Source organism: Heptranchias perlo, chromosome 11 (genome assembly GCF_035084215.1).
Source record: "Heptranchias perlo isolate sHepPer1 chromosome 11, sHepPer1.hap1, whole genome shotgun sequence".
Taxonomy (NCBI): Eukaryota; Metazoa; Chordata; class Chondrichthyes; order Hexanchiformes; family Hexanchidae; genus Heptranchias; species Heptranchias perlo.
The window spans coordinates 68,086,812-68,112,051 of NC_090335.1; the positions used below are offsets into that span (position 1 = coordinate 68,086,812).

A 25,240-nucleotide genomic window follows, 5' to 3' on the forward strand; every position below is an offset into this window, starting at 1 on the left:
TGGGTGTACAGGGCACAATTTCAAAATTTGCTGATGATACAAAGCTTGGAAGTGTAGTAAACAGTGAGGAGGATAGTAATATACTTCAAGAGTCAAGGATGGTATCAGGTTAAAAGAAAAAGCATACACCATGGCAAAGATTACTGGTAAGCCCGACGATTGGGAAAACTTTAAAACCAGCAAAGGATGACTAAAAGAATAATAAAGAGGGAGAAAATAAATTATGAGAGTAAACTAGCAAGAAATATAAAAACTGACAGTAAAAGCTTCTACGAGTATATAAAAAGGAAGAGGGTAGCTAAAGTAAACATTGGTCCCTTAGAGGATGAGACTAGGGAAATAATAATGGAAAACAAGGAAATGGCAGAGGAATTGAACAGATATTTTGTATCTGTCTTCACAGTAGAAGACATTAATAACATAATAGTAGAAAATCAAGGGGCAAAGGGGAGGGAGGAACTAAAAACAATCGCTATCACTAGAGAAAAAGTACTAGGTAAACTAATGGGTCTAAAGGCTGACAAGTCCCCTGGACCTGATGGCTTGCATCTGAGGGTCTTAAAGGAAGTGGCTGCAGAGATAGTGGATGCGTTGGTTGTAATCTTCCAGAATTCACTAGATTCTGAAAAGATCCCAGCGGATTGGAAAACCGCAAACGTAACACCCCTATTCAAGAAGGGAGTGAGACAGAAAGCAGGTAACTATAGACCAGTTAGCCTAATATCTGTCATTGGGAAAATGCTAGGATCCATTATTAAGGAAGTAGTAGCAGGACATTTGGAGACTCATAATACAATCAAGGAGAGTCAACATGGTTTTATGAAGGGGAAATCATGTCTGACAAATTTATCAAAGTTCTTTGAGGAAGTAACGGGCAGGACGGATAAAGGGGAACCAATGGATGCAGTATATTTGGATTTCCAAAAGGCATTCGATAAGGTGCCACATAAAAGATTACTGCACAAGATAAGAGCTCATGGTGTTGGGGGTAATATACTGGCATGGATAGAGGATTGGCTAACTAACAGAAAACAAAGAGTCGGGATAAAAGGGTCATTTTCAAAATGTCAATCTGTAACTAGTGGGGTGCCGCAGGGCTCAGTGCTGGGACCTCAACTATTTACAATATATATCAATGACTTGGATGAAGGAACAGAGTGTCTTGTGGCCAAATTTGCTGATGATAAAAGATAGGTGGAAAAGCAAGGTGCGATGAGGACACAAAGTGTCTACAAAGGGATGTTGACAGGTTAAGCGAATGGGCAAAAATTTGGCAGATGGAATATAATGAGGGAAAATGTGAAGTTATTCACTTTGGGAGGAAAAATAAAAAAGCAAAATATTATTTGAATCGAGAAATACTACAAAATGCTGCGGTACAGAGGGATCTGGGTGTCCTCGTACATGAAACTCAAAAGGTCAACATACAGATGCAGCAGGAATCCGGAAGGCAAACGGAATATTGGCCTTTATTTCTAGGGGGATGGAGTATAAAAGCAGGGAAGTCATGCTACAACTGTACAGGGTACTAGAAAGACCAAACCTGGAGTACTGCGTACAGTTCTGGTGCCCTTATTTAAGGAAGGACATACTTGCATTGGAGGCCGTTCACAGAAGGTTCACTAGGTGATTCTGGGTATGGAAGGGTTGTCTTATGAGGAAAGATTGAACAGGTTGGGTCTATACTCATTGGAGTTTAGAAGAATGAGAGGAGATCTTATTGAAACATATAAGATTCTGAGGGAACTCAATAGGGTAGATGCTGAGAGGATGTTACCCCTCATGGGGGAATCTAAAACTAGGGGACATAGTCTCAGAATAAGGGGTCGCCCGTTTAAGACGGAAATAAGGAGGAATTTCTTCTCCCAGAGGGTGGTGAATCTTTGGAATTCTTTACCCCAAAAAGCTGTGGAGGCTGAGTCATTGAATACATTCAAGGCTGAGTTAGACAAATTTTTGATCAGCAAGGGAGTCAATGGATATGGGGAAAAGGCAGGAAAGTGGAGTTGAGGTAAAAATCAGATCAGCCATGATCTTATTGCATGGCGGAGCATGCTCGAGGGGCCGAATGGCCTACTCCTGCTCGTATCTCATATGGTCTCTTATGGTCTTATAAGAGGACATAAACAGGCTGGTGGAATGAGCGGACATTTAATGCAGAGAAGTGCAAAGTGATACATTTTGGCAGGAACAACGAGGAGAAGCAATATAAACTAAATGGTGCAATTCTGAAGGGTGTGCAGGAACAGAGAGGCCTGGCTGTATATATGCACAAATCTTTGAAGGTGGCAGGATAGGTTGAGAAAGTGGTTAAAAAAGCATACGGGATCCTGGGCTTTATAAATAGAGCCATAGAGTACAAAAGCAAGGAGGTTATGTTGAAATACTGGTTCGGCCACAACTGGAGTATTGTGTCCAATTCTGGGCACCGCACGTTAGGAAGGATGTAAAGGCCTTAGAGAGAGTGCAGAAAAGATTTACTAGAATGGCTCCAGGTATGATGGACTTCAGTTATGTGGATAGATGAAGAAGCTGGAGTTGTTCTCTTTAGAGCAGAGAAGGTTTGGAGGAGATTTGATAGAAGTGTTCAAAATCATGAAGAGTTTAGATAAAGTAAATAAAGAGAAACTGTTCCCATTGGCAGAAGGGTCGAGAACCAGAGGACACAGATTTAAGGTGATTGGCAAGAGAACCAAAGGCGACATGTGCAGGGGGTGGTGGTGTGTGTCAGCTTCGCCTCTGACTTCTGAGCGGTCCGAATCGCTCCCACTCCCTGGGTTCTAGACCTTGGACTTATTTGGGGGTTGTGATAAAGTGCAGCCGACAACTGGTTTTGGTGCAAGAAAAAAAAACTGGGTTTATTGAAGTCACAAATGAACTTATAACATTAGGATTACACTGAGATTATACAGACATACAAAGTACACTTAGTTAAGAATGGGGAACACACGGCATAACGAGGGAAAATCACGCTACTAATCCCCTTACCCTTGTCCCACCCCCAAAACCTAACTAAATTGAACTAGGAGAGGTCAGGGATCATGCTCACCAACCAGGGTTCCTTGACAGTTTGAAATCCAGCCAGGTAAGCCGGTTGCAGTTTTGGGGTACGCTCTTTGTGTCCTCTGGGGCCTGCCGTCCCCACGTGGTCCTGGTCTGTGGAATCTGCGAAGGTTCTTCAGTTGGGTGGAGTCCGCTGATGCGGTAAGGCGCAGTTGTGGGTGGGCGATCTTCGTGGAGGGCTGCGGTTGCGGCCTTGTTGTCTTCGGTTGAGCCTGCCACGCCGTGCCCCTCGCCATGATGTTGCCTGCGGGCCTGCGAACCTCCGGATCTCCTTCCTCCGCTTGGCACAGCTACTCTCCCTGCTTAAACTCTGCTTCAAACGCTTAACACCTGCTTACAACCTCTGCTTAAAACCTGCTCCAAAAACTGCTTAAAACCTGCTCCATAACTGCTTAAAACCTGCTCCAAAACTACTTAAAACCTGCTCCAAAACTGCTCCCCCTTTGTAACTGGTGGCCCAGTTATACTGTTTTTCGAATTTCTCATCTGAATCCAAATCAAGGTTAGTTCTTTGTCTGATTATGGTGGGCTTCTTCAGGTGATTGTTGTCTCGTTGTTTATAATGGGCCCACATAATGTTTATCGTTGGCTTCCTGTCCCCGTAACTAGTCTTGAACTGAAAGCCATTGTATATGTGAAGTATTGATGGGTTTGCATAATTGCATTGATTGCTACCTTCCTGCTTTAGTAGTTAGTAGCGATTATTTATGCAAGGTTTTGATGGGCTTTAGTTTCGTGTAAGATGAAGTCTTTCTCTGGGTTGATTGCGTATTCTGTCTCCTCTCGTTGTCTGGTTTCAGGCAACAATCCACACTGCATCCAACAAGCCCGGGCATGTCCAGTCCCAGGCCCTCATGGGCCTAGCCTTCTGTCTGCAGGGTTCTACACTTAACCCAGCAGTTGGGTCCTCTGCCATAAAAGTCCAAAAGTCATATCCTTGTTGATGATATGAAAAATGTGGGAATTTTGAGAACCCTTCACATGAGGAAAAGCTTTTTTATGCAGTGAGTTGTTATGATCTGGAATGTGCTGCCTGAAAGGGCGGTGGAAGCAGGTTCAATCTTGGCTTTCAAAAAGGAATTAGATAAATACTTGAAAGGAAAAAACTTGCAGGGCTACAGGGAAAAAGTGGGAGAATGGGACTAACTGGATTGCTCTTACAAAGAGCCGGCACAGGCTCGATGGGCTGAATGGCCTCCTTCTGTTCTGCAGCAATTCTATGATTCTATGATTCTTCTATTTCCAGTTTAATTTTTAATAAACTTTTTATCTTTCCAAAGTAGGATTTCAGATAACTACATACCTATCAATAAACGAGTTAATTTCCTGTGATTAAGATGCCCCAGGATATAGGCGGTGCAAAGGAAAATGGGCTGTGGTTTAGTGGAATCAGGACTGTGGTCATGACTGTTCTTAGCCTGTGAGAAAGGAAAGAGTCATATGATTTCCAGTAAATCACAAAGGAAGTACAGAGATGTAATGGAAACATTCAGAGCCTGCAGTCACATTAAGCAATTAAATGACTCCAACACACAAGGAAAGTGAGTGGTGATTTTTGTAATTAGCTACAGGGCACAGTAATGAATATTTTTTTCTCAGTGTCTCTCCCCCTCTCCTGAAGCAACTGGGCAAGTTCGAGTCTAGGCAATGAGCTTTGGCAGGCTTTCAACTGTGAAAGGCCTCACAGGTGAGCCCAACTCTGTTGTCAACCAATGTCTGCCAAGAACATTTTTCCAGCAGGGTTTTTTTTTTAAAAGCCCCTTAAAAAGGGGTGGGGGGGAGGGGGGGGGGGTTAGCCACAAACGTGCCCCTCCACCGACGACACTGGGCTTTAACCCATATCATCTTGACTGATCGATAATAAATCAAACAAAACCAAATTAAATCATAATTTTATTATTGGTGTCGATGTTGCACTCCAGTCCCTGTGGTGCCCACCGGTCGCAGAATGCCTCAAGTGTACTGACAGATACCGTGTGCTTCCTCTCCAGGGCCATCCGGGCGCGGAGAATATCGCGGATGAGGGGCAGGCGGTCAGAGCGACCGCCCCCATGGGCCGTGTCTAGCCTGGACCTGTAGATGGCCACCTTGGTCAATCCCAGGAGCAGACCCAGGAGGACGTCCTCCGACATCCCCTCCCCCCCCCCCCCCCCCCCCCCGCCTCCTCACCGGATGGCCAAAGATCAGGAGCATGGGACTGAAGTGCAACCAAAACCCGAGGAGCAGCCCTTTTAAATATTGAAATAGAGGCTGCAACCTCTCACACTCAGTGTAAACATGAAGACAGGATGCCTCCAGGCCGCAGAAATTGCAAACATCCTGGGTATCCGTAAAACGGCTCAGCAGCCAGCTTGTGGCAACTGCTCAGTGCAGTACTCTCCACCCCATATCTCCAATGGTGCGAGGGAGGACTCCCATGTCGAGAGCCCCCAGCAGGGGTTCACTGGATAGCGATCAGGAGCAAGCAGCCTGGCTGATTTCTCTCTCACTCTGCGAAGACCTAAAGAGAGGGAGGCTAATGGGAATGGGGAACAGGGACAGCCATCCATTTCAAAGGTTAAATAAATATCTCAAGGCAGATTTTCCTCCAGAGTCATGCTGGCTACCCAGCAAAACTCCAGTTGCGCAGGGGTGGTATATCAGGCAGGAGCGGTTCTGCCAGCCTTCTGCCACCTGCTGCCCTTTCAGAGATTTCCCCTGCAAGTGATGTTGGGCATTCAATATGTTCTCCTAAACATAAGTAGTAAGTGTGTTTTATTTTTATCGAACTGAAATTTAACTTAGTTACTAACTTTAAAAAGCTGCAAGTCAGTGGCAGTTAATAGTTAATAGTCAATCAGCCATAACTGGTTCCTGACTAGGTATTAATTTTTGTGGCTGGAGGTTGACTAACCAATTGTAACTAGGGTGTGTCAGAAAGGTATGTAGTACAAGAATCTTTGCAAAAGCACAGAGTGTGACCGCAACCCGGCTTTATTCCCGGGCTTAACATCAGCGCGGAAAAGTACAGGCTTCCCACTGGGAACGCAAAGTCTGAAAATTTTGCGGTTGTGACCCAAAAAAACAACTGTTTTCAACTCCCACCCGCCCCCAACCCACCCGTTCTTGGGGTTTAAAATCACCCCCAAAGAGTGAACCTTTAACGGAGTGAAGTGCTAACAGAGTGAGGACCTTCAACTGGGAATTTGGTGAGTGTGGGAATTCACTAGTAAGTAGTAAGTGCGTTTTAATTTTATCAAACTGAAATTTAACTTTGTTTAAACTTAGTTACTAACTTTAAAAAGCTGCAAGTCAGTCGGAGTTAATAGTTAACAGACAATCAGCTGTAAATAGGTTCCTGACTAGGTATTAATTATTGAGGCTAGAAGTTAACTAACCAATTGTAACTAGGGTGCATCAGAAAGGCCTGTAGTACACGGATCTTTGCAAAAGCACAGAGCTTGGTAAAGGTAGAGAGTGAACGTCTAACGCAGTGAATTGCTAACAGAGTCGAGGGCTTTCAACAGGGAATTTGGTAATTGTGGGAATTAGTTGCAGAAGGGGAAGGTGGTGCTAAGTGACTTAAACCAAGGGACTATAAACTAATCTATCAACTTTTAAAACTTAAATTTAAAAAAATACATTTTTTTTAAAAGTCTAAGTAATTACTAATTATTTTGAAATCAAGCTGAATCCGTTTGCTAAATATAATCTAGATCACAAGTGATTCTATTAGTCCTAGAAATAAACTACTGATTAAATAAATACAACTAGAAATTGTAGTATAGGCTGTGTTGGGACTGAAAATGTGGGAGTTTGTGGACAGCGAGACTGTCCAGGATTGCCAAAATCTGCAGTAAATCTCTCTGGCTTGAGACACTCTGGCTCAGAGTCTTTGAGCTGGAGTGCGAGTCAGAGACAGTCCGACACACAAGGGAGGGGAAGGTAGAGCAGGAGGTCCCACGGACACTGGTCCTATCCAACAGGTACGACGTATTTGATACCTGTGAGGATAAGGATGAAAGCTGCAGGGATGATGCCCAGAATGCTAACCATGGCACCGTGGAGCATGAGGCAGTCCAAGGGAGGTGGAGGGAGGATCGAAATAGAAAGGTTGTAGCCATAGGGGATTCTACAATCAGGGGGATAGATAAGGTCCTCTGCAGTCATGACCGAGTCCAGGAGGGTGCGTTGCCTACCTGGTGCAAGAGTAAAGGACATCTCGGAGCTACTGGAGAGGAACTTGGAAAGGGAGGGGGAGGATCCAGTTGTCATGGTCCATGTCGGCACCAATGACATAAGGAAGAACAAGGAAGAGGTTCTGCTAAAGGAATATCAGTAGCCAGGAACTAAATTAAAAAGCAGGACCTCACGGGTGGTAATCTCAGATTTACTACCCGAGTCACATGCTAATTGGCGTAGGGATAGGCAGATCAGAAAGGTGAATGCGTGGCTGAAGGAGTGGTGTGGGAAGGAGGGGTTCCATTTCATGGGACACTGGCAGCGGTACTGGGACAGGAAGGAGCTGTACCACTGGGACAGGCTCCACCCGAACTGGAGTGGGACCAGAGTCCTAGTGGAAAGGATAAATAGGGCGGTAGATAAGGCTTTAAACTAGCAAGATGGGTGGAGGGATTTAGTAGCAATAACAAAAGCTTAATGATAAAAGAAACAGGAGATGAGTGTAAAGGTCAGACCAGGGTAAGGAATAAAGAGAACATAAATGGTCAAGGAACAAATACAGTTATAAAACAGAAGTATAAAAGGACTGTTAAAAATAAAGTAAAAGGAACAACTATTAAAGATGAATTAAACTGCCTGTAGAGCAATGTACACAGCGTCCAAAATAAAACGGGGGAACTGGAGGCAATAATCCGTAGCAAGAAACCAGATGTAGGAATAACTGAAACATGGCTACATAAAGAACAGGACTGGCAACTAAATATTGCAGGTTTCTGGTTATGCTTGACCAGCCTTATTGAATTCTTTGAAGAAGTAACAGAAAGGGTAGACAAGGGTAATGTAGTAGATGTAATATATTTGGATTTTCAAAAGGCCTTCGATAAGGTACCACATGGTAGACTCATGACTAAGGTCAGAGCATGTGGAGTCAGGGGACAAGTAGCAGAATGTATAGCAAGCTGGCTACAAAACAGAAAACAGAGAGTAGGAGTTAAAGGTAGTTACTGAGACTGGCAAAAGGTAGGAAGTGGTGTTCCACAAGGATTGGTGCTGGGACCACTGTTGTTCACCAGTAACATAAACAATTTCAAAATTTGAGGACACCACCAAATTGGGGGTGTAGTTATTACTGAGGAGGACTATGACAAAATACAGGAAGACATTAATAAACTAGCAGAATGGGCATGTAATTGGCAAATGAGTTTCAGTAGAGACAAGTGTGAGGTATTACTTTTTGGTAGGAAGAAATAAGGGGGCCTCATACTGCTTGGATAACAAGAGTCTAAATGGAGTCGAGGAGCAGAGGGATCTGGGGGTACAGATACACAAATCACTAAAAGTAGCGACGCGGGTTAATAAGGCCATAAAATTACCAAACTGGGGCTCATTTCTAGAGGACTTGTATAGAACCTTGGTTAGACCACACTTGCAGTACTGTGAACAGTTCTGGTCTTTTTGAAATAAATGACCTGTGCACAATTCTGGTATCCATATTATAAAAAGGTGCAAAAAAAGATTTACTGGGATGATACCAGAACTGAGAGGTTATACCTATCAGGAAAGATTGAACAGGCTGGGGCTCTTTTCTCTAGAAAAGAGAAGATTGAGGGGAGACCTGATAGAGGTCTTTAAAATTATGAAAGGGTTTGATAGGGTAGATGTAGAGAAGATGTTTCCACTTGTGGGGGAGTCCAAAACTAGGGGCCATAAATATAAGATAGTCACTAATAAATCCAATAGGGAATTCAGGAGAAACTTCTTTACCCGGAGAGAGGTTAGAATGTGGAACTTGCTACCACACGGAGTAGTTGAGACGAATAGTATAGATTCATTTAAGGGGAAGCTAGATAAACACATGAGGGAGAAAGCAATAGAAGGATCTGCTGATTGGGTTAGATGAGGTAGGGAGGGAGGAGGCTCGTGAGCAGCATAAACACAGGCTTGGACCTGTAGGACTGAATGGCCTGTGTCTGTGTTGCTCATTCTATGTAATAGGTGTGCAACTTGAAATGAGGTGCAAATGACGGCAATGTGTCACAACATGGAATTATATGCAAAGAATAACATTGAAATTGCAACACAGAAACAGACCGGTTGCCCCACCAACAACAATTTGCAATTATATTATTAACATAAGAAAATGTCCCAAGGCACTTCACAGGAATGTAATCAGACAAAAAATTTCTGTGATGATTGATTCCAATCTATTCTCTTCCACATCCTCATCCTTCTCCTCCTCATAGCATAAAAATAGAGGGAACCCCATTGCGAAATCCATGTCCCAGGTGCTGAGCAGCACTTTGAACATAGGTTCAAATCATCATCATCATGATGAAGAGGGTTATTATTCATTCATGGGATGTGGGCGTCGCTGGTGAGGCCGGCATTTATTGCCCATCCCTAATTGCCCTTGACAAGGTGGTGGTGAGCCGCCTTCTTGAACCGCTGCAGTCCGTGTGGTGAAGGTTCTCCCACAGTGCTGTTAGGTAGGGAGTTCCACGATTTTGACCCAGCGACGATGAAGGAACGGCGATATATTTCCAAGTCGGGATGGTGTGTGACTTGGAGGGGAACGTGCAGGTGCTGTTGTTCCCATGTGCCTGCTGCCCTCGTCCTTCTAGGTGGTAGAGGTCACGGGTTTGGGAGGTGCTGTCGAAGAAGCCTTGGCGAGTTGCTGCAGTGCATCCTGTGGATGGTACAGACTGCAGCCACAATGGTGAAGGGAGTGAATGTTTAGGGTGGTGGATGGAGTACCAATCAAGCTGCTTTGTCCTGGATGGTGTTGAGCTTCTTGAGTGTTGTTGGAGCTGCACTCATCCAGGCAAGTGGAGAGTATTCCATCACACTCCTGACTTGTGCCTTGTAGATGGTGGAAAGCCTTTGGGGAATCAGGAGGTGGGTCACTCACCACAGAATACCCAGCCTCTGACCTGCTGTTGTAGCCACAGTATTTATATGGCTGGTCCAGTTAAGTTTCTGGTCAATGGTGACCCCCAGGATGTTGATGGTGGGGGATTCGACGATGGTAATGCCGTTGAATGTCAAGGGGCAGTGGTTAGACTCTCTTCTGTTGGAGATGGTCATTGCCTGGCACTTGTCTGGCGCAAATGTTACTTTTCACTTATCAGCCCAAGCCTGGATGTTGTCCAGGTCTTGCTGCATGCGGGTACGGACTGCTTCATTATTTGAGGGGTTGCGAATGGAACTGAACACTGTGCAATCATCAGCGAACATCCCCATTTCTGACTTTATGATGGAGGGAAGGTCATTGATGAAGAAGTTAGGGTCAGGGTAAGGGTTAGAGTGAGGATGTGGAAGGACCTTCCTTCCCTCAACATAAGGGAGGTGCAGAGGAAGGTGTGGTCATGAGACAAGTCAAGTAGAAGCCTGACAAAAGAGGGCACAAAAAATACACCTGTGCTTTCAAAAAAATACAGGCTGACTCATCAAATAAAGTCACTTCACGCCTTCTGGTTCTCACCCCACACCCTTACAAAGTCACTCATTGCCAACAGAAGTCTACATTGTAAGAGAGAAGTCTACATTTCCCATGTAGTCATCCGAACTCCCAAAGAAAGAAAACATGTGTAGAAATGAACTCAGAACTTTATGCGGACAAGCTGTATTTATTTTACAGAACAACATGTTCTCTAAATGTGCCAAAAACTCAAAACCCCCCATCTATAACATTCCTTAACACTTTGTGCCAGCTGACTTTCCTACATTACAATAGTGACTACACTTCAAAAGTACTTCATTGGCTGTGAAGCATTTTGGGACGTCCTGAGGTCATGAAAGGCGCTATATAAACGCAAGTTCTTTCTTTCTTAAATTACTTGCTCATGCTCCTGATTTACTATTCCTACGAGGTGCTCCCTGTGTGAGATGAGGTTGAACAACGGGTGGGTGAGATGGTCCTCCTGGAGCCTTAGAGGCCTACTGTGACTCTCATCTCAAAGAAGCCGCTGTACCAGAGGGGCAAGCTTCTGGCAGCCTTTCTCTTGCAGTGTCAAAGGGTGCCAGGCCTTCGTCGTGAAGGCATTAGTGGGGGCCTTAAGGCAGCAGGCTCACGTCATTTCTCAGAGAGACAGTGACTCATGTGACTACTTCTTGCAGCCCACTGATATTCTGCCCAGGCTCAAAAGTGCTACTGGTTGTTGTCACTACAGATAGCATAATCCCAACAAGCTCTTGTGTGCAAGTGTTGTGTTCAGACTAACCTTCAAGGCATCTATTGATTCCACTCCAGAAGCCCCCAATGCTCCTAGAAGCTGTTTCTGGCATCTTGATGCCAAAGAAATGAGTCTCAGCCTCCTGGGTGTTCTGCAGGTCATAGGGAATTTCCTGCAATGTGTTTCAGATGTGGGTAATGGACTCCTCCCACTTGTCCAGCATCTCAACCATATGCCTGGAAACCATCTCCACTGCCTGCACGTGAGATTGACACTGGCTAATCATAACTCTTTTGAATACTGGACCCCTAAGATCCGAGTACATAGGCCCCTTAGTCAAGGGCAGCAATTCCACCCTTCCTTCCCCCCCCCCCCGCCCACTCCCACTTCCTTGAAGGAACCGCACTCACCCACTTTTCCCCTCCAAGGCTCCTCAGGTTCACTAATGCTCAGTGCCTCACCCGGTGAAAATCCTTCTGACTCAATAGCTACTTGTTGCCAGGTGGGTGTCTCTGTGCTGATGCTTAACCCAAGTGAAATGCCATGACACAGTTGGTCAGGAAGTGGCGGCAATTGAGGCTGTTGGAACTGGCAGCAAATTTCCCAGTGAAAATATCTGCCTGGTCATAGTCATGATTGGCACCTCCCTGTAAGGCACCCCTTTTTATGTGAACATGGAGGAGCATGTCTGGCTGCCCAGACAGTGACATTTCCTCTTGAAGAAATAACGGCTGTGTATAAGGGCATTGTGGCAATTTCAGAAAGCGCATAAAGCTAAGACTACCTATGATGAGCATTTCCCAGCTTCGACCAACCTTCCATTGCCACCATGCCTCCAACAGGTTTGCCTGTCTGCCTGTCCATGGTGTGCAGCACCTCCTCTTTAAGGGCGTTCACTGGTTGCAGGCAATCTTTTCTTTTGGAGGAAAGGGCATTTGAGGGATATGGAGATCAGGCAGGAAAGTGGAGTTGAGGTCAAAGATCAGCCATGATTTTATTGAATGGCGGAGCAGGTCGAAGGGCCAAATGGCCTACTCCTGCTTCCATTTATTATGTCTTCTTTTGTCTTATGTCTTATGAGGGACATGGACACTTGCCCCCATATGGCTGCATGCAACCCAATGAAGATGAGATGTGGGGGTGCATTGTCCCTTGAAATTAAGTGTCCTTGAAGACCTGCAGTAGTCCTTGTGTTTCCAGAATAATTTTGAGTGAAGAAGATGTTTGATTGTTAGCGGGAGAAAAGACTGGCTAATTGAGATTTTGATGTTGGACGACAACTTGCATTTATATTAGCGTCTTTCATGTAGAAAAACATCTCAAAGTGCTGCACGGAGGCATAAGATAAGAAATAGGAGCAGGAGTAGGCCATACGGCCCTTCGAGCCTGCTCCACCATTCAATAAGATCATGGCTGATCTTCGACCTCAACTCCACTTCCCCGCCCGATCCCCAGATCCCTTGATTCTCTTAGTGTCCAATAATTTATCTATCTCAGCTTTTAATATACTCAACGACTGAGCAACCACAGCCCTTTAGGGTAGAGAATTCCAAAGATTCACAACCCTTTGAGTGAAGAAATTCCTCCTCATCTTAGTTCTAAATGGCCGAACATAGAAACATAGGAACAGGAGTAGGCCATTCAGCCCCTCGAGTCCGCTCCGCCATTTGATAAGATCATGGCTGATCTGTGATCTAACTCCATATACCTGCCTTTGGCCCATATCCCTTAATACCTTTGGTTGGCAAAAAGCTATCTATCTCAGATTTAAAATTAGCAATTGAGCTAATTTTAAATTACCCTTACGCCCCCTCATTCTAGACTCTCCAGCCACTAAGGAAAACAGACATCGAGTCAATAAAGGACAGACTAGGTGGCAAGACCAAAAACCTTGGACAAAGAAGTTGGTTTTAAGGAGGGTCTTAAAGGAGATGGGGATAGCTGCTGATTTAGATGAACTTGAGCTCATCCAAAACTCTGCTGCCCGTATCCTAACTCGCACCAAACACCATTCATCCATCACCCCTGCGCTCACTGATCTACACTGGCTCCTGGCTCGGCAACACCTCGATTTTAGAATTCTCATCCTTGTTTTCAAATCCCTCCATGGCCTCGCCCCCCTACCTATCTCAGTAACCTCCTCCAGCCCTACAACCCTCCGAGATCTCCGCGCTCCTCCATTCTGACCTCTTGCGCATCCCCGAGTTTTATCGCTCCACCATTGGCGGCCGTGCCTTCAGCTGCTTAGGACCTAAGTTCTGGAATTCTCTCCCTAAACCTCTCTACCTCTCTCCACCTCTCCCCTCCTTTAAGATGCTCCTTAAAATCGGCCTCTTTGACCAAGCTTTTGATCACCTGTCCTAATATCTCCTTATGTGGCTCGGTGTCAAATTTTCTTTGAAAACACTCCTGTGAAGCGCCTTGGGACATTTTACAACATTAAAGGCGCTATACAAATGCAAGTTGTTGTTAGCTATAGCTAGCGAATTGGTTGGAGTGCAGTGAGTTCTACAAAATAAATGAGAAATATTCTTCATATGAACAGTCTTGCTTTATGTACAAGGATTGCAGCTAGGATTCCAATTGTAAATTTTCCCCTTTTTTCAGGATTATTTAAAGAACATATAATTGGCATTAATCCTGAGAGTGAAAATCATCAAATGCCACTTGCTTTCTCTGGCAGTCCCTCAGGGTCAAGGATGACTTGGTAGAAGATGCCTGTGTGTGGATTCTTTTAACATGGGGTGGTTGTTATACACACAACCATCTACACAGTCCCAGTGGAGTCTTGGCCCAATAGTAGACTCTACTGTAGGATGGGGACAGTGCAGTACTGCAGTATCAGCCTAGATTTTTGTCTCTAGAGTGGGATTTGAACCTACAACCTTCTATCTCAGCAGGTAAGAATGCTACCCACTGAGCCACAGCTGACACTGCAGCTTACCCTCTATGCCAGTTGGGAATACCAGCCAGCTGCAAGCCTAGGGAGCTAAAACAAAATGTTTTTCTCCTACAACAAGAGTTTGAATCTTCTGACTTGCTTTTAGGAGTAAACAATTGTCTAATGCATTGTGTTAATGTGTTTCTTGTTGAAATGTGGACAGCTGCAGGTTGCTTGTGCTTGTGCTGTACATGAAATGCCTTCTTCACCAACACATACCAGCGTCTAACCGAAAAACCAAACTCGGAGTCATAACCGTTGCGACTTCAGAATTCTGCACAGCTCATGGACAGCATTGCCCCTTCACCCCCCCAAAAAAAGGAAAACAACCCATGGAAAATAACACGGCTCGTAAATTAAATATCTGAATATTGAATAAAGCCACTGAACACATAAACAAGTAACAAGGTCCACTCCAGTATCCAGTAATTACGCTCACTTCTACCAATATATCCCAGTTACTGAAACATCGGGGGGGTTGACAACTGTCGGCCACCTGTTTCTTGTTTGAGAAACAGGGGGGACTTCGTGCACCCATCTGCCTTTAAATGGCTGCCCAACACTCTTGCCCAAAACAGGTTGGGAGGCTATTTCAATATACAAATCAGGGTCTTACGCCTGCTGTAGGACCCTCTTTGCCGTTACCGTGGAGATATGGGCAGGGCGTGAATGGCGCATGCTAGTCCCACTTTCTCCAGGTACTGAGGTATGTGACCGACGGCCTTTAAAAGGACCTCTGGAAGCCTCTCCATAAAAGGTAGTTTTTCTTTTGTGCGGCCAGGAGGCGCCAGGCCCCACAAAAAAACTTGCAGCTTGCTGCCGGCCTGTTCTTGATCGCCCCCTCCCCTCCCCTCCCATTCCCAACCCCAGCATCCACTCTCCCTCTAAACAGGCCATACCTGTGCCACAGTCAACTGGCCTTCCACTGCAGGAAACTGGTGAGCCACCAACGGACTGCCTGCTTGGCACCCATGACTCACCAGAAAAATATTAATGAGGCCCAAACCTGAAAACAGTTCAGGCAAACCTCCTCCCTGACTGCCACATTGTGTGGATGCCATAAATATCATGCCCGTTTGGCGCAACGGTAGAATATCTCCGCCAAGTCCACAAAAAATGTGACAGGAAAGTTTAACCAACAATGATCCTGCCCAATATAGATTATTGATGCTGAAAATTAAATTGAAAGAAGATTTATTATGGAGTAACCAACTACAGTGTAGTTACTGGACTAGCAACCCAAAGATTGTGGGATAGATTTTCAGCTTTTCACTCTGGCATTAAACTGGTCTCATGGATCTGCCGCACAATGTTAGGTGTCGGCCGTGGCTCAGTTAGTAGTGCTTTTGCCTCGGAGTCAAGATGTCGTGGGTTCAAGTTCCCATTCCAGAGACTTCAGCACGTAACCTAGGCTGCACTGTCGGAGGTGCCGTCTTTTGGATGAGATATTAAACTGTCTGCCCTATCGGGGTAATGTAAAAGATCACATGACACTATTTTGGAGAAGAGCAGGGGAGTTCTCCTGGTGTCCTGGCCAACATTTATCCCTCAACCAACATCACCAAAACAGATTACCTGGTCATTATCATATTGCTGTTTGTGGGAGCTTGCTGTGCACAAATTGGCTCCCGCGTTTCCTACATTACAACAGAGACTACATTTCAAAAATACTTCACTGGCTGTAAAGTGCTTTGGGACGCCCTGAGGTTGTGAAAGGCAAGTCTTTCTTTATTTCTTTAATAGAGAAACCGTCCGATTTTCATTTGTTGGAAGGTGGCTGTCAGTGGCAGATAGGTTTAGTATAGTCCATTCTTGAAAGGTGTGGCTGACTCTTCTTGCCTGACCTGGTACAGTCATTAAACTTCTTACGGCACTGAGTTGCCATGCGATGGAGCGTGAATATGGCCCTTACTGATACGGCCATCTCCTTGCACTGTGCCTGAGCAATTCCCCTGGGCAGCCTTTTCCTTCTGTATCAAACAGGGTTTCCCACCTCATCCTCACTTCAGCCAGCAGCAATTCTGCTGATGTCTCCAAAAACGTGGGGGGTTTAATGTCCTGCAGTTGATCTGTGCAGTGTAGTCCGACACTTTGCAATTTTTCTTGCCAGAAAAACTTTCCTTGGTGAAACTTGACTGCACTGTAATGACAATTTATTTGCCAATAAAAATAATCTATCAATGGAACTAGACCATCGCAAATTTGAATAGAGTGTAACACTGCACACAAGGATAATATAAAGGAGTGTAGGACTTCTCTTGGCAAAGTGAGTGAGCCATCTATTTTACTAGACAGCTAACGACAGACCAGAGTATATCAGAAAAAGATTCATCTGTTTAAGGAAAAGGAATCTGTATTGGAGGCATTGGCCAATAAGGTGAGTGCTACCAATTTCCAGTCACAAGTCCTGTTTCTCTTGATAGTTTATTTATTTATCAAGTTATACAATGCTTCTGTATTACACAATTTCTTATGCATTTTTAATTGCTGTGATATTTTTCCTGAGTGCATAATTCTTTCCAATGATCACTTTCTCAGGGGCGGTACCTTAATGGGAAAGTGTTTTGAAAATGGTTTTAGCTGTGTTTGAAACTTTTTCTTTGTATATGATTACGCTGCTAATTGTGCCATCTTCATTTTGTGCTCTGAGCTCTCTACGATCTTCACGTTGCTCATTTTGCCTTTACTGATTACTGAAGCCCTCCAACTGCCCCAAATTTCTCTGTGCAACAGAGCAAGGAATAAAAATTATTTTTCAATATCTCTGGCAGTAAGGTGGACCCTCCAACTCACCCTCTTTTCTGATCGATCGTCAGAATTTCTAAATATACATGCACTTATTTATTTAAGGAAAAGGAATCTGTATTGGACACATTACCAATTAAGGTGAGTGCTACCAATTCTCAGTCACTGCAAGACCTGTTTTTATATTGGTGTCAGTGGAGCGTTTGCATCACTGTTTCCTAAAACACAGGTCTCGTGCAGCCTGCAGCAACTGCAGTACAGACCTGTTGGATTCCTTAAGGCTTAGTGGGGGAAAAAATTGGAAGGCGCCTATTTTTGGGCGTAGGTAGCGTGATGCATTATTACCCCACGTCCAATGACCCCTGCACAGGCAGGACGCAAGTTTCGGCCGGTCAGAGGACTCACCTGCAATCAGTGTTCCATTCCAGGCCTTGCATGTGGAATCAGTGCAATTGGCACTTTCCGCCACCAGGGGGAGCGCAATCTCTTAAAGGGAGGATGTGTCTTAGAAATCTCTTAAAGGTAGTTGGTACGTATTATTTGCTGAAAATAACAGTCTGCTGTCTGCACAGAGTCTGAATGGAGATCAGACAGTGCACACGTAAAACACAGATGCACTGATGAGTTTTGTCAAAACACTGAATAAAGTTTGTGCACTACTAAATCCCACATCCTCCATTCTGCATGCCAGACATCACCAATTTGCCGATCTGAGTTTGCACCGGGCCTGCGAGAGTGCATGCACCAAGGTTCTCTGCTGATGCACTAGAGGCCTTGGTGCAAGAGGTGGACAGAAGGAGGGGCATCCTATATCCACGGGGGGAGGGGGGGGAGGTGGAGGGGAGCAAGAGGCCCTCCAGACATATACCCAAAAGGCAGTGGGAGGCAGCAGGTGATGAAATCAATGCCAGGTGCATAGCATCATGAACATGGATGCAGTGCAGGAAGAAGTTCAATGCTTTGACATGAGTGGTCAAGGTGAGTGAGGTCAACTGTCAAGTGGCTCTCCTATCAACTACACCACTAGCTGCATCCACTGCTCCACACACTACACCCCCCCCCATCACCCACATACCAACAAACTCTTTCCATCAGTACTCAACTCTTCCAATCAAATGCTTCCTCTCACCCTTACACATTACCACTGTTGCAAGCCGCACAGCCACAACTCACAGGCCACACACACTGGCAGATATTCAACCATGACAGGCACATCACCAAGACACTCGTCCCGCTTTTTTGCAGGAAAAGGTGGCTCATATCAGGAAGCAGCAAGTGGCAGTGGCATTTAGCCCCTCGAGTCTGTTCTGCTATTCAATGAGATCATGGTGGACCTGTGATCTAACTCCATATACCCGGCTTAGCCCCATTTCCCTTAATACCCTTGGTTCACAGAAATCTATCAATCTCAGATTTAACATTCACAAGTGAGCTAGCATCAACTGCCGTTTGCAGAAGAGCGTTCCAAACTTCTCCCACCCTTTGCCTGTAGAAGCATTTCCTAACTTCACTCCTGCACGTCCTGGCTCTGAATGTTAGGCTATGTCCTCGTGTCCTAGTATTCAGGTATCGGAGACTTCCAAAAACAGTCACAAATGTCTCAGCAACCAGAAGCAATAATCCAGCCACTAACCTGTAAATCCTGCATGGTCCCTTTAAATAGCGCTGGTGGGTCGTCCTCCAGGCACTCTAAGACACGTTCAGGTGGTCGGGGTTAAGACTGCGTTGAGTTGAGTGTTAAGTCCCAAAGTGGTGTCTATCACTTTAAATCAGCGTTGCACACTGATTGAAGCCATTTTCTCCCCGCTTTACATGATTCCAGCGTTCGTTATCTGCGCCTGCGCTAACTCCCATACCAAGATGGCATCTGGCGCACATCACGCAGGAAACGTGCGTGCGCATCCAAGACACCATCTTGGATGCCGGAGAGGCTGTGTAGCATCGAAACAACAGGTGCTACACGGCCCAATTTAGCGCCGAGTGAGTCTGGCAGGTTTACATCGGGGTTGAACAAGACCCAGGCTTTAGGAACTGGCCTCAATACAAACACAGATTTAGTTTACTGGAATATTTTTTTATCGGTCAGCACTTTAGGAGAGGAGGGGAGAAAACTGGAGAGAGAGAGCATTTATTTTTCTCTTGTGGGCGTTAAGTATTGCAAAATAAATATAAAGAATGGGTTAGTACAAAATCAACAAAGAACTATCCGGTTCCATGGTTCAGGTGAAAATAAGATAGAATGAAGCAGTTGGCAAAGTGAGATTAACTAGCTGACATTAGCCACTCCATTCAAAAGCAAATAAAACAAGAAGATGCTGCAAATAGCCTCTGGGCGAGAGCAGGAAGCAGCACCAACACAGTCAACAATGTACTGGAAAAAGAGGTGAGGGAGGTTGACCTGAGTCTGGAACAAAGAATGGCCCAAGAAAAGGCATGATGTGGAGATGCCGGTGATGGACTGGGGTTGACAATTGTAAACAATTTTACAACACCAAGTTATAGTCCAGCAATTTTATTTTAAATTCACAAGCTTTCGGAGGCTACCTCCTTCCTCAGGTTCCACATCGTTCACCTGAGGAAGGAGGTAGCCTCCGAAAGCTTGTGAATTTAAAATAAAATTGCTGGACTATAACTTGGTGTTGTAAAATTGTTTACAAGAAAAGGCAGGCATAGCTAGGACGCATATGGGTTCCCATAGCAACACCTTTAATTTGGAAGAAGTGAGTGGAGTCAAAGGAAAAGTTGTTCAATGTACACTTAACAGCTCCCAACGGACCTCTCTCTCTCCCTCTCTCTCTCACACACACACCCACACCTGCTCGTGAGCGCTGGTAAGGAAAGCCTTTTCTTTTCAAACTGTCAAGAACGAATAACAGTTGCTAAGATTGCGTTTAGTCTCTCTCTTTCAACAAAACTGAAGTGAACTTTAAATGAACGTGATTCTTAGATCGGCCTGCAGACTGCTTTACGCAATTTGCACGTCAGGTAGGGTGAGGGTCGCGTTGGGTTTGCTCTATGAATGGGCGTATAATTGGCAAATGAATTTCAATATAGATAAGTGTGAGGTATTACATTTTGGTAGGAAGAATAAGGGGGCCAGATACTGCTTGGATAATAACAGTCTAAATGGGGTAGAGCAGAGGGATCTAGTGGTACAGATACACAAATCACTAAAAGAACCGACGCAGGTTAATAAGGCCATAAAATAGGCAAAACAAGCACTGGGGTTCATTTCTAGAGGGATAGAATTGAAAAGCAGAGAAGTTATGTTAAACTTGTGTAGATCCTTGGTTAGACCACACTTGGAGTACTGCAAACAGTTCTGGTCTCCACATCATAAAAAGGATATAGAGGCACTGGAGAAGGTGCAAAAAAGATTTACTAGGATGATAGGTTTAACCTCTCAGTTCGATTATCAGGAAAGATTGAGCAGGCTGGGGCTCTTTTCTCTAGAAAGGAGAAGACTGAGGGGTGACCTGATAGAGGTCTTTAAGATTATGGAAGGGTTTGATAGGGTAGACATAGAGATGTTTCCACTTGTTGGGGAGACCAAAACTAGGGGCCGTAAATATAAGATAGTCACTAATAAATCAATAGGGAATTCAGGAGAAACTTCTTTACCCAGAGAGTGGTGAGAATGTTGAACTCGCTACCACAAGGAGTAGTTGAGGTAAATAGCATAAATGCATTTAAGGGGAAGCTAGATAAACACATGAGGGAGAAAGGAATAGAAGGATATGCTGATCGTGTTAGATGAAGTAGGGAGGGAGGAGGCTCATGTGGAGCATAAACACTGGCATGGACCTGTTGGGCTGAATGGCCTGTTTCTGTGCTGTGCATTCTATGTAATTCTATGTCACTAGGTATCCCCAGATCCGGTAATATTGCTAAAAATCTGACTCCTAAGCTCCACTCAGACTCAACATGTCTGTGCCAGGAAATGGCAGCACCTTTTTTGAAAATGCAGAATTAGAAGGGTGGCTCCTTTACCTTGGGAGCGGAGTTGATTTGTGCAGAGCTCGCCTTCACTGTGGGGCTACTTTATTAACAATGTTAGGAATCGTATGCGTAAGACCTGTTTACATCGCAGCAAAGACGTGTAGTACTTCTGCGTTGCCTAATTTCTACTCCCTGTTCATATTTTTTGTATTTTTTGTCCTGTTTGAGTTTTTAAAGAAATCTCAAGTCAGAAACATTGAAAACACGTACTGTCGCTCAATCAACACGCTCGAACCAACATGCTTATACTCCAACATGGCGTGTCACGTGGCTTGCCACGTGTATAAGGAACACCCTATAGACCTGTTGGATTCACTAAGGCTAATGTCCAAAAAGGCCCATTTGGAACTGGGATTCCAGCCTCAGTGGAACTGGCAAAACTAGAAATTCTGCAGGAGTTCCAATGGTCTCCTGCAGTAACGCTGGTGGGAGGCCAGCAGAAGGAATAAGGAAACAGCAGTGCTGTTTCCTATTTGACCTGTAAGAGGGGCAGAACTCCCATCTGCCTCTTACGTGAAATAACAGACCAAAGGGTGGGGCGGGGGGGGGGGAACATCTCTAAGTTGGCAGTTGTTACTCCTTGACCTCAAAGGAGAGTGTTATTTAATTGGTGGCTGGCATGCCCTGTAAGGTGAGGTGTACCCATCTCTACAGGGTGTATGTGGGCCCCAAGAGTGGGGTTAGGATCTGGCAGGCACCCTGGACCCCTTAAGAAGTTTGAAAAAAAATCTTTACCAAAAAAAAATTAACGGATCGTCTCCTTTGCTCTGTGGCCGATTCGAGCAGTGCCGAAACTGGGGATGGGGAGGTCTGGAGAACCAAAGGCCGAACGGAGGCTGAAATTTCCATCGGCACGGGGCAGGCGGGTATCAGAGATGCACCTGAAGTGGAACTTGCCCCCGCCTGGCCCATGCTCAATCAAATGCCCCCCCCACTGACCTTGCAAACCTTGGCGGGTGGTCAGGGCTGGAGGGACACCATTGGGCGTAACCACTGACAAGAAATTTTGGGATCTTCTGATCTAAAGCACAAGCCAAATAATTGTTTATACGCAAATATATATATATATATATTATTTATTACCAGTCGCAGTGGGAACTGGGGAGTATTGAGCCGGAAAAGATTTTACTGTAAATAAAAGTGTTTGTTTGAAGAAAAACCTGAGACTTCTTCTCCTCGCTTATTCAAAGAACCAGAGGTTCGGTTTAATGAGAAATATCTGATCGAGTGGGTTTCAAAAGCCAACAGGTAAGTCACACCTGTGCTTCTCCTGGAAATTGGTTCAGAGCAATTAGCACTGTGCACACTAATTGGAAAATGTGCTTTTTTTAAACAGAGTCTTTGCTGTTGAGAAAATGTCTGACTTTTGCAATCGATATGAGGATAAGGCTCGTACTTATATTGACGTGATTGACAACTTGAGATCAATGGGTATAGATAAGGAGTTTGCTCTACCAACCATCACTGTGATTGGAGACCAGAGCTCGGGGAAAAGCTCTGTGCTGGAGATGATCTCTGAGGTGAACCTTCCCAGGGGGACCGGTAAGAAGAATATTCTGCTTATTTTCTCTCTGCCCAATCCATCTTCCCCTTACCAATTTCAGAATTTCTGGGGCTTTTAGAGGTTACGGGAGAGGGTGTCTTAAGATGAGGAGTATCACCACCGGGAAATGGAACCTTTGCATTCTGTTTGCACATGGTGTTAGCTTTGCTCCTCCCAGGCCATGGTTAACGCAACAAGTAACGTGGGTGTCTATTTCTTATTCATTGTTCTCCGTATATGGGAAACTTCCATCACCATCCCTGGGTATGTCCTGTCCCACTGGCAGGACAGACCCACCAGAGGTGGCGGTAGCATGAGATACAGTCAGGGGGGAGTGGCCCTGGGAGTCCTCAACATTGACTCCGGGCTCCATGAAATCGCATGGTCAAACAAGAGAAAGGAAACCTCCTGCTGATTACCACCTACCATCCGCCCTCAGCGAATGAATCAGTCCTCCTCAATGTTGAGCACCACTTGGCGGATTTGTCCTGCTTTTTGTGGAGAGGACGTTCCTTTTGCATTTTTCCAGATTGTCGGGTAGATGCCAGTGTTGTAGCTGTACTGGAACAGCTTGGCTAGAGGCACAGCTAGTTCTGGAGCACAAGTCTTCAGCACTACAGCCGGGATGTTGTCGGGGCCCATAGCCTTTGTTGTATCCAGTACACTCAGCCGTTTCTTGATATCACGTGGAGTGAATCGAATTGGCTGAAGACTGGCTTCTGTGATGGTGGGGATATCGGGAAAGGCCGTGCTGGATCATCCACTCGGCATTTCTGGCTGAAGATGGTTGCAAACGCTTCAGCCCTGTCTTTTGTACTCACGTGCTGGACTCTGCCATCACTGAGGATGGGGATGCTCACAAAGCCTCCTCCTCCTCCCGTTAGTTATTTAATTGTCCACCACCATACACAACTGGATGTGGCAGGACTGCAGAGCTGCAAGCACTGAGGGTAGCAAGAGCACAGAATGTACTCTGGGTGGGGGACTTCAATGTCCATCACCAAGAGTGGCTCGGAAGCACCACTACTGACCGAGCTGGCCGAGTCCTGAAGGAAATAGCTACCAGACTGAGCCTGCGGCAGGTGGTGAGCGAACCAACACGAGGGAGAAACATACTTGACCTCGTCCTCACCAATCTACCAGTCGCAGATGCATCTGTCCATGACAGTATTGGTAGGAGTGACCACCGCACAGTCCTTGTGGAGACAAAGTCCCGTCTTCACATTGAGGACACCATCCAACATGTTGTGTGGCACTATGGCCGTGCTAAATGGGATAGATTCAGAACAGATCTAGCAGCTCAAAACTGAGCATCCATGAGGCGCTGTGGGCCATCAGCAGCAGCAGGATTGTATTCCAGCACAATCTGTAACCTCATGGCCTGGCATATTCCCCACTCTACCATTACCAACAAGGCAGGGGATCAACCCTGGTTCAATGAGCAGTGTAGAAGAGCATGCCAGGAGCAGCACCAGGCGTACCTAAAAATGAGGTGCCAACCTGGTGAAGCTACAATTCAGGACTACATGCATGCTAAACAGCGGAAGCAACATGTTATAGACAGAGCTAAGTGATTCCACAACCAACGGATCAGGTCAAAGCTCTGCAGTCCTGCCACATCCAGTCGTGAATGGTGGTGGACAATTAAATAACTAACGGGAGGAGGAGGAGGCTTTGTGAGCATCCCCATCCTCAGTGATGGCAGAGTCCAGCACGTAAGTGCAAAAGACAGGGCTGAAGCGTTTGCAACCATCTTCAGCCAGAAATGCCGAGTGGATGATCCAGCTCGGCCTCTCCCGATATCCCCACCATCACAGAAGCCAGTCTTCAGCCAATTCGATTCACTCCACGTGATATCAAGAAACGGCTGAGTGTACTGGATACAACAAAGGCTATGGGCCCCGACAACATCCCGGCTGTAGTGCTGAAGACTTGTGCTCCAGAACTAGCTGTGCCTCTAGCCAAGCTGTTCCAGTACAGCTACAACACTGGCATCTACCCGACAATGTGGAAAGATGCAAAAGGAATATCCTCTCCACAAAAAGCAGGACAAATCCAATCTGGCCAATTACCGCTCCATCAGCCTACTCTCAATCATCAGCAGAGTGATGGAAGGTATCATCGACAGTGCTATCAAGCTGCACTTACCAATGACCTGCTCACCGATGCTCAGTTTGGATTCCACCAGGACCACTCGGCTCCAGACATCATTACAGCCTTGGTTCAAACATGGACAAAAGAGCTGAATTCCAGAGGTGAGGTGAGAGTGACTGCCCTTGACATCAAGGCAGCATTTGACCGAGTGTGGCACCAAGGAGCCCTAGTAAAATTGAAGTCAATGGGAATCAGGGGGAAAACTCTCCAGTGGCTGGAATCATACCTAGCACAAAGGAAGATGGTAGATCAATCATCTCAGCCCCAGGACATTGCTGCAGGAGTTCCTCGGGCAATGCCCTTGGCCCAACCATCTTCAGCTGCTTCATCAATGACCTTCCCTCTATCAAAAGGTCAGAAATAGGGATGTTCACTGATGATTGCACAGTGTTCAGTTCCATTCACAACCCCTCAGATAATGAAGCAATCCGTGCCCGCATGCAGCAAGACCTGGACAACATC

General features: G+C 45.5%; 1 protein-coding gene across 1 annotated transcript in view; it reads left to right on the top strand.

Moving 5' to 3' along the window:
- Positions 1–6,189: 6,189 nt before the first annotated feature.
- The window catches only part of LOC137327014 (interferon-induced GTP-binding protein Mx3-like), a 60,076-nt gene continuing 41,025 nt past the window's right edge, over positions 6,190–25,240 (top strand). Inside the window, exons 1-2 of the mRNA XM_067992393.1 lie at positions 6,190–6,251; positions 22,418–22,623. Coding sequence (XP_067848494.1) covers positions 22,437–22,623 — 187 coding nt within the window. The 5' untranslated portion in view covers positions 6,190–6,251; positions 22,418–22,436. The remainder of the gene's footprint in view (positions 6,252–22,417; positions 22,624–25,240) is intronic.